The sequence below is a fragment of the Pholis gunnellus genome (assembly GCF_910591455.1).
Source record: "Pholis gunnellus genome assembly, chromosome: 17".
Classification (NCBI taxonomy): domain Eukaryota; kingdom Metazoa; phylum Chordata; class Actinopteri; order Perciformes; family Pholidae; genus Pholis; species Pholis gunnellus.
Window position 1 is genome coordinate 1,738,941 of NC_136544.1, and position 12,101 is coordinate 1,751,041.

Sequence of the window (12,101 nt, forward strand, 5' to 3'; positions counted from 1 at the left end):
CGTCTAAATGCAAATCCTCCAGTCCTGAGAAAGACAAGGTTTGGATTACTACGACATTACTACTGACACTCTTCAACAATGAAAGCAGGACTGGTACAGTGTCAGACATGCAGAGAAAATGCAGTTTGAATTAGCTCCAATTTAGAACTTTTTAGAGCAACGTATAAGAAAATGGTTAAGACCCAAAACCGTATACATGACTCTTCATAATACCGATCAAATCTAAGGCCATTCAATGCAGCAGCCCAAACACTTCTTAAAAACAAACTAGGCCTTCAACTTTCACCAAACTTCACTTCCTTAAAAATTAAATTAAAAAAAGCCCGTTACATTTTGTATGCAATTGTTACGATGCTTACTGCTTGTCAGCATCCTGTCATGTGGTAACTTGGGATTTTGTGTGTTCTAAGTGTATTCAACTTCTTTTAAAAGAAGTGGGTTCAATGGGGAGACTGTAAATATGAATTCATGCTTGATGGAAGGGGCTGACAGGAGACCCACACTAGCCATAGGTATCAATTTATAGTTCAGCATCAGATTTCACCGGTTCATATCCGGCTCCCCACAGTAAACGTGTTGACTGTGGGAAGTTACCCCTCTTGAAAATGAGACATGTCTGTGTGGTTTCCACATGTAGTCACAAACGTTGTTTCATTCACTTCGATAGAAAACCGTGATCACAGCGAGCAGATCCTTCACAGTAAAAATGGCTTTGCTGGATGAGTGCTACTTTTTTTACCATCATGTTGGTTTTTAACAATCCCTACGGCATCAGAAAATGGAACTTATCATAGACCTGATATCATGTCCTTATTACTACCTACCGATTAAACTGCAGGGATTTGGCAACAACTTTGGGCTGGGCTCACTTAAGGTGGGTTGACTTGTAAACGGGACATACTCATGTTTACAGTGCACATAGTTTGTGTATCTGGAGAGTCTATAACCAACAATCTGAGAAATAAGACGCTCAGTCAGGTTTTTGTGGGCTGCCTAGTTCAGAAAACATAATTCCACAAGCCAATCCGGTTTAAATCTCCTTCCTATGTCACATGCAGGCTCATTACAATAAACCGCCCACAACTTCACTACTACCTTTGTAGAGGTACACCTTATTTTCTCAGGCCAATCAGAGCAGACTGGGCTTATTCAGCAAGGAGACTGGCGCTAAACTGGAGCGTTTGACAGAGAATACATGCATATTCAGTATGACAAAATGTTTTGTGAACATCAAAGCATTCGAACATTTTCCAGTAGTCACCCAAAATACAAAGATGAACCTGAAAATGAGTATATGTCTACTTTAAAAGGCAAAATTGTGAAGCATTTATTGGGATCTTTTGGCAGAAATGGAATATAATATAAGTACGTTTTCTTTAGTGCATCATCAGCTGAAATAAGGATTGTTGTATTTTGGTTAGAATGAGCCGTTTATGTCTACATAGGTAGCGGGTCCTCTTCACAGAGCCGGCTGTCAGGATTCTACAGTAGCCCAGAATGGACAAAGCAAACACGGGCTCTAGATGGGGCTATTTGCATTTTCATGCCTTGCGTTGGCACCGTAGCACACCTACACGCTTAGCACACGGGAAAAGTTTGAGCTGGTTACAATCTGGAACCTCGCTGCAAGGTGGCGCCAAATAAGTCACACTAGATCTTTAAGGTGGACCAGCTATTCTCATTTTGGTGAGACAAACTGCTCCTCTGTGTTTTGCTCTGTTTAACTGATAACTTAGATTTAATCTGTGATCATTCTTAATGTCAGTGTTATTTATTAACATCACTATCACCCACCTTTAAAAAGATATGGATAGTTGCGTCCGTCTGAGCCCAGGAAGAAGAGCTTCTTGGGTTTCGTCTTGGTGGGCAGGATGGTGATGGTGTTGCCCACGCTCTGTATGGTGACAGCGTCTGATGCAGACACCTCGCCTGGCAGGGCCATCTCTGTTGTGGTCATGGACACCAGTCGAGGACTGATCTCATCCAGATGAAGCAGATAGCTGGTTCTCTTCTGCGCACGCTGCTGCAGACTCAACATGATCTGACCAACAAACACACACAAGTTGAGTGCACTATGTATAACAATGATGTATGTATTACAGACGCATTTAACTATTTTTGAGCCTACATCCATGCAAATAGGTCTATCTGAAATCCTTAGTGAATCATCAGCATATACAGTACAGGTGCTAACCCACACCTGTTTGAAGGGAAGCCAGCTGCTGGCGGGGTTGGCAGGGTTGGAGGGGTTTCTCAAGCGCTCCAGGGCCGAGGTGATGGAATCACCGTAGGTCTGCTGGAACCACGTCTCATGCGGCGTCTCTGCTGGAGCTGCTGTGATGCTGCAGACGTGATCCAGGGCGAAAACCACGGGGCGCATCAGAGCAGAGTGCTTCTCACGCATAATGGCAGTCTTTTCATCCCTGCAGCACAACAAAGAGTGTAACTAGACTTGCAAGGATAGCATAGAACTTTAACGGGTGGTTTAACACAGTTTTGTATGCTTGGTCGTCTGCACACTGCTGTGTTTGCAGTCGACTGTTCCACTGTTTCTCATCAGTGCAGGTCAGGATAACATTGTAAACAGCCCTGGTTCTGGTTCTCCCGTGCCTCCCTTCCCTCCAGCGGGCCTAGCAAAACGTGATTGGTTGAAAATGGAGGACACATCTGATTGGCTACAGATAGTTCCCTGTTGGAATAAATGCGTTTGTAAATCGAGTGGCCTCAGGGGAGTCTCGAGAGCTGTCAAATAAATGTAGTGGGGTAAAAATGTAATATTAGCCTCTGAGGTAGAGTAGAATAATAAAGTAGCAGAAAATGGAACTACTCAAGTACTGTACTTAAGAACAATTTAGAGGTACTTTTACTTTACCTTCTTAGCTACAGTCATTAGCTACATTCCACCATAACAGAAACTAGCGCAATATCTAAACAAATGTATATTAATTACATTTGTCTTTTATTCTCGGTCCGTTTATTGTATAAAGTTGTACTCAATTGTAGTAAAAGAGCATTTTACAAGAAGGAATGTGTTCCGTTTTTTGGAAATAATAAAATGTAGTTTTTCATTTTTAACCAATTAATCCAAGTAACAGATTATTAAACCACAATAGTTATTAGTTGCAGCCCTAATGACCATACCTAAATGCATCCTGCATGAGCACACTGGTGCTGAGGACCACTTACTGGGTTGATTTGTTATGTCACACCATTTAAGTAAAACAAGGAGTCAAAATGGAGACAAACCAAAGGACACAGGGGCTGATGAGAATAAAAACTATTGATGATGTCACCTCTTCCCTTTTATCCAGGTCCTTTTCATGTATTAAACAGAACATTGACTCAGAGGCTCTTGGAGCTCAGGTAGAAGAAGGTGAGCCTCACCTGCGCAGTGTGTTGTTGTTCTGGACTCTCTTGACCTCGTCCTCCAGCTGCTGGATCCTTCGTAGGACGTGCATGTGTTGCTGTTGTAACACGCCCAGCCACAGCTCATCCCACAGTAAGGTGACTCTGCGCAGCTCACCCACCAGCTGCTGGACCTGAACATTACACAGAACAGTTAGCAACGTCTTAGGACTACAGCATGCATCTGATTTAACCCTTGGAAGCCTGCAAAAGAAAGATTTCCCCGCTGCCTACATGGTTATTTTTGCTAATCGTGATGTCATTTCTATGAGTACCCTGGAAAACTTCATATCCCTTAAATCTGTACAACCTAAGCTAAGTGGTTATGCAAGTCAATAAAGCAGAATAATTGTATTTACATTGTCATGAATAAATAAATGATTTTACTAAACAAAACTCACAAAATATTGATCCAAAGGATTTATCAATGTAGAAACATGAAATAAATAGTCAACACTTTGTTCACAATGTTGCTCTTTATGGAGCGTTGGAAATATTTCCCCACTGCCTACATTGGTATTTTCATGGACTTTCTTCAAACAAGATTTTTCCTAAACAATTCTGAAAGTAAAAACGTGAACATCATATTTCGCAACACGACTAACATTTGAACTATGTATAGTATTTGACATTCTTGGGCCGTCATGTATGTCACCACATTTTGCACGTAACACAACTAGTGGTGTCATCACGAGCGCACAACGTGAGACAGAAGCCTTAGTTTTCTGCTGCTAAAAGAATGAATGCTCTAGCTGTTCTGATCTTTATTTTAGATCGATTTCAACATGGGCCCGTTTTCTTAAAAGGGTTGCAGCCCTACATGGTCCACTGAGCGTTTTCTCTTTTATCCTGAGTAGACCTCTTGTTAGGACTGAGTGGCTGAGAGCACACTGTGCTTGATTGACCCCCCCCCACACTCTGTCACTTTTACCATTTTAGGGCAGGACAACTTCTGCCTTTCTGTAGCCAGCTAGTAAAGAGACACGTTTAGGGTTGTCTTCACTTTGACAGCTTGATCTTTCTTTAGCTTAGGGGAAGTTTGTTGTTGTTGTTTTTTTAGATATATTTTGGAACTGTCTGGTGAAATGAATGGGTCCTCTTTTTTTAAGCCCCAGCTAAAACAATAAGTAACTAACACGTAATAGCAGCGTGTCCATCAACAAGTGTAGTCCTGGGACTACTTTTAAAAGGAACAAAAGGTCCCTTCAGCCCATTGTTGTCTGCATTTTCATGGGGGTCTAAAGACCTGCAGACCAAAGGTCTATTAGTCGTCTGTCTGCTGCTGGAGGTCACAAGGGTAACACATTCTGCAGCCTGTAGTTCAGTGTGTGTACCCGTTTCATCTAAAAAACACTACGACAAAAAGAATTAAGCTTAGGTTTAGTCTCACTGCAGTGACATTTACAGCTGCATAGTATTTACTGATGTGCATTGGATGTAATGAATGAAATGCATTCACAGCACCAAATTAGTCAGGAAGCCAACATCAATGCCTAACTTTACTTTCAATGTTATCTGACAAAGACAAACACACATGAAGCAGCGGTGCTGTGGGTGTTTGACCAGCCAGCGATGGTCATCCCTACAAAGCCCACCTTGAAAAGTTCCCGTACTTTTAGAGAAGTACTAGCTCCCGACCAGAGCCTTTTTGGGGGTAAAATGTCCCCGGAACTTAATTTAGACCCTGAACCCTGCGGTTGAAACGCAATGACTACATAAAAAGGTCACTAGCTTCCGGGGACAATAACCCCGCAGTAGAACAGGAGCTAAAGCAGGTACTCTGCTCTGTCTGATATTAAATCGTATTTTTGACAAGTAAGACAAAGTAAATACGGCAGGACGTTTCCACCATGACACTGGTAGAAACGCTGGTCATCAAACAGTGCAGAAGTCTCACTGCGTGCACCCTCCTACCTGAAGCACCATGGTAGGGTTGGCAAAAGACAGCTTCTCCACGATCTTGCTGTAACAGTCCTGCATCATGGCCTGGTCTTGACTGGAGCAAAACGTTGCCAGCTCTTCTGGAGCACCTCCTTGGTCGCTGCTCTCCTGCTCTTCCTCCTCCTCCTCCTCCTCCCCAACCAGGCCCTTTCCCTGCATGCTGCCCAAGAAGGTGGGCAGAGCTGACGGCAGTTTACTCCCTGTCGACAGAATTCACATCTAGAGTATTTGCATTCTTATTGTCAAAAAGGTTACTGAATGATATTCTCACTTGTATACCATTCTGTATCTTGTTTTGACCAGCGGCAATCACATGAATGAGGAATGTTATGGACTTCCAGCCTGTTTGACCAGCGTCACGTTAAAGAATACCTGCATTCTGAGCGTCTCCTCCCAAGGAGAGTGAGCCCACGATAGCAGGGTAGAGGATGAGGTGAGGGGAGTCCTGGGCCACTCGACACAGCAGACTGCAGATACTCTGTCGGATGTACGCTTCTGGATGGTTGAGACGGGAGAAGAGCTGGGGTATGATACCTGAGGAGGACACAAATTACAGCAGAGTTTAGAAAGGCAGGAGCTTACATTTTCCTTCTTCTCTAAGAACTGCCATTGACAGCGTACATTTTTCTCACTATTCTTTCCTGGGAAATTGAAATCCAATTGTGTACGACTATTAAATAAGTTACATTTACTCAGAGTGCCTAGTGTCAGGACCTTCTCTCACTCAAACACATCTCAAAATAAAAGTGCTCCAGCCTGATCAGATGACAACTAGCCGGTAGTGACCGGTGTCTGATCGGTCAGTGATTCACAGGAAGGCAGAAGTAAGGGTGCTGTGATCGATCTTTAACGGCCGATATGGATTCTGATCAGTGGACTCTATTAGAGTCTTGGGTCATCGATTAGATGACCCAAAACAATATCTCTACTCTAAAATGGCTTCACAGAGTTAAGATACTTTACAAAGGAAATACAAAAGAGAGAAACTTTGAAAAACATACGGCACAGAAACAGACAAGTAAAATGGTTCGAGGGTAACGTGTGTTTTTAGTGCTTTTTGAAGGGAGGGAGTGAATCTGCGCTTGGTCCTTGTTCTTTGAGTGAGGAGCATTTTCCAAAAGGTTTGGAGTGTTTTAAAAAAACACTGAATATCTTAATCCTAAATACCTACACAACAAACGAATATCCAAATAGCGGAATATCGGGGTCCAGCCCTACGCAACACATCATCACAGTCCATTAGTTGATTTATATATTGTATTAACAATCTGCAAAGTAGCTAGTGAATAATACTGCCAAATAAATGTAGTGAATTGAAGTTTAAGAAAGCAAGGTGTGCATGCTCGCCCCCTCCCCCAGTCATGTTGCAGTACGACATACCCCTCCAGGGTGCAGTAGGGGTGGAGGCTAAACCCAGCTCAAGCCCCTCCCTCAGTTCGCCAGCATGCTTCACCAGCAGACGGAGGAGTCGCAGGGTTGCCATGACAATCACATCGTCGTTGCTCTGCTTGCTGTTGTGACAGGACAGCAGGAGTTTGGGGTCATCTTCATCTACAGGGACCTAAAACACACAACAGACATTTAGAATGGAAGCTGCCCTCACTCCCAGCAACACAAAAAGACAAGTGTAACCATGGCCTATGTCTCACCTGTCCAGCATTGAGCTTCAGGAAGGTGAAATAGGCCTGGCAGGAGACCCGGTAGAGGCCGAAGATTCGGTCCACCACTCGTCTCCAGACCCGGATCAGGCCATCTGTGACAGGCTGGCCCGCCTCCCCCAGCCAGGGGCACGAGCCAGTGAGCTGGCGCCAGATGACGTCGACCATGTCGTCCTCGTCGTCCTCCTGCTGTAGAGCCATGTCCTCATCCTGGAAAACAACACAGCAGCAGGATGAGAACCATCCGATTCACCCGGAATCACCCAACATTCCAGACATTACTTTAGAGATGTAGCCTTTTTTTTAGTAAAACTGAAGAGGCTACCAAGTTTACATTATCCTTTTTCATCAGATCATGTGTGCCAATTGTTTGTCGACACAGTTAATGATAAGCACACAGAATAAGCCGTGGAGGAATGAGTTAGATGAAGATAAATTGCCCTGAGGAGATCGACTGGGAAGTTTTATAAGACCTGGCAGCCATCATCACCCACGTCTAGAATTGCTAGTTGAAAAACACATTTTGGAGTATGATATTGGCTGGATGTGAATTATGCTGAAACATGGAGCAAAACTACATAATATCTGTCATAAACAGTAATCCATGGTATAGATGAGACAGCCTTTCCTCTATTATTAAACTGACATTGTTTTCCTTCACTCATTACTAAATGACTATTCTTTGTGTGTCTGTCTGTTGGAAGATACCATCCCACATAAAGTGTTCTACCTGTATGCCAGTAGGTCGACACATGGCCTGTCCCAGAATGCTAAAGATGGTGTCCTTGTCTTCTTCACTGGTGGTTTCTGGCAGCAGCTCCTCTATCTCCTTTTTTTCTCCAGGAAGAAGAGGCAACCCCTCCCCTTGGCTGAGACAAAAAAGATATCCTTCAGTACGCGCTTTCTAGGGTTGATGCAGTTTTGATTCAGTGATTGAGTTGCAGAAACACCTCTCTGACAACAACACAACATTATGAACTTTACTGTGGTAGAATTAATTGCATTAAATCCAAGCCAGTTACTACACATATACACACACACGGGTCCACTAACCTGGCATTATCCACCACTTTCCGGCCCCAGCGGTAAGCCCAGCTGGCCAGCGCCGCCCAGGACTTAGCCAGCTCTGGAGCCAGGCTGGTGGACAGCTGGTAGAGTTGGCCCAATACAAAGTCGGGCTCCCCAACGCCCACACTCACTGCACAGGGAAGGACCAAACAACACTACTGTACTTTTTGTCATACTCTGAAAAACACAACTATTCGAGGAGAACACAATCAGCGCCACAATATGCATCCCAGCGCTGAAATGCAAACTACATGGCTGTAGCTGGGTACAAACATCAGATTTCAGCATGTCAAAAGATTATCGTAGCATCCTAGGTCTGTCTACCGGGGGTGTAGTAAATAACTACAATGATGGAGAATACTGAAGATTATGTGGTAAGCTGTTTGCAAGCTAATGCTAGCAATGTGTTAGCAAGCTACTGTAGTTAGCTTAGGCACGTAATACTGTATAGCTTCTGATCTATTTTCCACCAAATAAAATGTGTCTGGAGCTGCAAAAGCTATTTGATGTCACAGTTTATAAAGTTTTATATATAGTTATATTATATATACAAAAACTATAGTTTGTTGTATTCATGAAATTATAGAACAAGAATAAAGACAATTTTGTTGCTATTTTACAATATCAAACTCTTATAAAGAGGAGAGTTTGCTGCAGCAGTTGAGGAATCGCTCTTTTTCACTCATCTCCATCATGATACTTTCCAGCAAATGCTGTGTGCTTGTTCTGGAAGCGTCTTTCAACATTACATTTGTTGTTGTTTGTAAATTTCCCGCCACATATCAAGCATACAGGTAAGCCAGCATCGTTCGCAGTGAAGGCAAATTAATACGTCCACGCAGAATTAAACTATTTTCCTCCGTGACTTTTCTGTTTTTGGATTTATCCATCGATAGTTTACTGAGGGCGGGGGTCTGCAGATCATGATTAGGCAAGTAGAAGGAAAGGCGCTAAACAGCGACGTAAGATGCAAGTGGCGGATCGCGTAGCGCAGCCGATTTTGAATGTATTACTATTTTGCTCGACAGGTTCGAATCCAGGTTGATGCGATCTTTCCATAAATATATTTTCTTCAATGTATTTCTTCATACGTGGCTGTGATGTAGTGCTACACTTATACAATCGTAATCCCCGCTATATATATATATATGCGAGATGTGGCTTTTAGATCTCCAGCAATATGTTTGTGAATGTGTGAGGAATCTGGCAACAGAGGCAGAAAACAGCTGCTGCTGTTACGCGGACCTGTGTGGACGGAGGACTCAGGGAGCCGCAACAGAGGGGCCGAAGAGCCACATGCTGCTCCGGAGCCGCGGGTTGCCGACCCCTGGTTTAGGATAATTAAATTGAATAGCCTACTGACTATAAAATTCAGTTTATGAACTTACACTTATATTTTATTGAATATTTATTAAATAACTATTTTTCAAGGATTTTTGAATGGATGCTAATTTTAAATCTATTTAAAAACAATCTCACGTACCCCCTGGAGTGCCTTCACGTACCCTCATTTGAGAACCACCGCTCTAGAGGTATGAAGACTTTAACACCTGTTGAGTGTGGACACTTAGCCGTGTATGCGTTATTCTAGGTGGACTGTGAATGTTACCTGAGGTCTCAGCAATGATGTGGGGAATCCCCTGGTCCTCTAGAGGAAGCTCCAGCAGAGCAGCAATATTCCGGCTCAGAGGTGACAAGCTGCCCACAGCATTGGACGAGTTTACGGCTCCCGACCTCTTTACCACCTAAACCAAAACACCAGCAGTCCTTTAATGCTTTCCACCCAGCCCACACTGTAAAAAACAACTACATTACAAGAAGTCAGATTTTTTTTGTCCCCAGAGATCTGTTTATCTCGCTAACACTAGCCCCAAGAAGCTTTATTTCCCTTTAAATAAAATTACAATCTATTATTTTCTAATCATTTAAATTGTGTTTATATATAATTAACCACTATAGATGACAATAACAAAGTAGAAGGATAACATTTCGGATGTTTTACACTGACTTTAGGTCGGCTGAAATAATGTTTTGGGGCGGTGGTAGAAGAAGTTAGTCAGGAGCCTCACTGTCTATTACAGTTCTAAGAAAGAAAATCTGAATCCACAGTTGCAGAGAAGAAAACTGCTATCTGTGCATCTTTAAACTAAAAATAACAGCTGAGCTTTTTTTCCCCTACTAAAATAGTACAACATGCTTTGTAGAAAGAAATAACATTATGGAAATGTCAGGCTTATATTCTAACACCAAACTTCAGTAAATGTAGAGCTGGAAGGTGAGCGTGCCTGTTTAAGCTGAGGCGTCATGTCCTTCCAGTCAGCCAGCAGCCATTTGCACAGAGTCAGCAGTGAGCGGCAGGCGGCCCCTTCATTCTTCCCCACATGGCAGTAGGACAGGGCGGCCCTGCTCAGCATCTCCATGGCCGCCATCGACTGGCCTGAGGACAGAGACACTGTTGGAGAAAACTGACGTCCAGAACAACACCAACAACACACTAAAGAGATACAGAAACACAGGACGCTTAGCAATAAATGTGTTAGCTGGGATCAGCCTTTATGTCTTTGTCAGCTGACATTTTGTGAGCCATGTTTTGTTGTCACTGTTCTGCATCTTTAGGTTTTGTGTGCTTTGAGACCCTTTTATAGCCGCGGTCAACAAAACTATGCAGAGCGCATGTTGGCAACGCTGTAAACAATGAATTAAAACAGTTACCATCATCAAAGTTCTATGTTCACTTGTCAGAATCGTTATATAATCGAATACCAGCACACTCAAGTTCTATAGCTGTGACCACCGGATTGATAAAAATGCTTGTGTTTAAAGCGGCCATTTTAAAACTCAATCAATCTATTTCATGGTGAATGTCTACTGTTGGTCACCTGCAGTTCTCAGGACTTTGGCTTTTTCGATCTGCAGCTCTGGTCCCCATTTCTCTCCCAGAGTGCCCTCCAAGGTGAGCCGCCTGAAAGCCTGGCTCAGCTCGTCCGGTTGATCCTCTTCTTGCGTCCCGTCGCTACATTGGCTGAGCAGGCGGGACGCTAGGGCGATGTTGCCTTTTTTCCGAGCAAATTTGACAGCGGTCAGACAAAGCTCCATTAGGTGGCCGTCTACGGTGGAAGAGTAACCTGGACAAGAATGGACTTGGCATTAGTGAGTGTACTTTCCCATGCATCTTAAAAACAAAGCAGCCCTCTTCCCTCTACATTACATTACAATACAGTCATTTAGCAGACGCTTTTACCCAAAGCCACTTACAATAAGTATTCAACATGGTATTTCTTTTGTGTTGATCAGATCTGTGACTCCGATCCGAACCGTGAGTTGATCCATTGCAGCAGTACTGCCAACTCACCTGGTGCAGTCATTGACAGTTACCTTTGAGTTTGTGGAGGAGTTGCCTCTGGAACATGGTGTATCTGAGAGCCTGAAGGAAAGGCTGCACATCCTGTTGCTTACAAGAGCTCAGAGCCTCACTGCACAAAGGAATCACGCAGTCCTGCAACCAATACACACAACACACATGGTGGAATTCAACCTCCAGCTGAAAAATACCAAAACATTGTCATAGGCTAATGCCATAAGAATAGCCTACATACACATGTAATTACAGTTACTGCAGTTCTAGATCTACTAGGGCCCTAGATGGGGCAGTGATGTGATGAGCCTTTTCATAAATGCATTCACACTTTAAACTGTGTTGCTTTGAGGCTCCATTATGACATTAACTTCTTCATGAGTGTAATATTATGTTACGACCTGCACACCAAGCTTCGATTGTCACTAGACTAACTGCCTGTGGAGCAGGTTAGGTGTGCAGCATGAGTTATTATGGTGATCTAACCACCGTCAAAGGAAGAAAACCAAGGGTCAAACCTGAAGTTCCCTCACTTACTATGAAGCAGGAAATGGAGATAGTGAGGTAAGTTCAGGTTTAACTCTGGGTTATCAATCCTATGACAGTGGTTCACTTCTTACTGAGTTAGATCACCATGGTAACATATGGGCTGCTGGTGGCGCAGGAGTAAACTT

At 43.4% G+C, this 12,101-nt stretch overlaps 1 protein-coding gene across 3 annotated transcripts in view; it reads right to left on the bottom strand.

The window, feature by feature from the left end:
• smg1 (SMG1 nonsense mediated mRNA decay associated PI3K related kinase) overlaps window positions 1–12,101 on the bottom strand; it is a 64,679-nt gene that overhangs the window by 24,955 nt on the left and 27,623 nt on the right. For all 3 annotated transcript variants that reach the window (XM_079178167.1, XM_079178166.1, XM_079178165.1), the window contains 14 exons: window positions 11,448–11,568; window positions 10,952–11,197; window positions 10,358–10,509; window positions 9,682–9,817; window positions 8,058–8,202; window positions 7,735–7,873; window positions 6,996–7,214; window positions 6,727–6,907; window positions 5,719–5,880; window positions 5,320–5,546; window positions 3,385–3,539; window positions 2,201–2,423; window positions 1,795–2,041; window positions 1–24 (listed from right to left, as the gene is read on the bottom strand). The exon at window positions 1–24 is cut by the window's left edge and continues 206 nt beyond it. In XM_079178167.1, coding sequence (XP_079034293.1) covers window positions 1–24; window positions 1,795–2,041; window positions 2,201–2,423; window positions 3,385–3,539; window positions 5,320–5,546; window positions 5,719–5,880; window positions 6,727–6,907; window positions 6,996–7,214; window positions 7,735–7,873; window positions 8,058–8,202; window positions 9,682–9,817; window positions 10,358–10,509; window positions 10,952–11,197; window positions 11,448–11,568 — 2,377 coding nt within the window. The remainder of the gene's footprint in view (window positions 25–1,794; window positions 2,042–2,200; window positions 2,424–3,384; window positions 3,540–5,319; window positions 5,547–5,718; window positions 5,881–6,726; window positions 6,908–6,995; window positions 7,215–7,734; window positions 7,874–8,057; window positions 8,203–9,681; window positions 9,818–10,357; window positions 10,510–10,951; window positions 11,198–11,447; window positions 11,569–12,101) is intronic.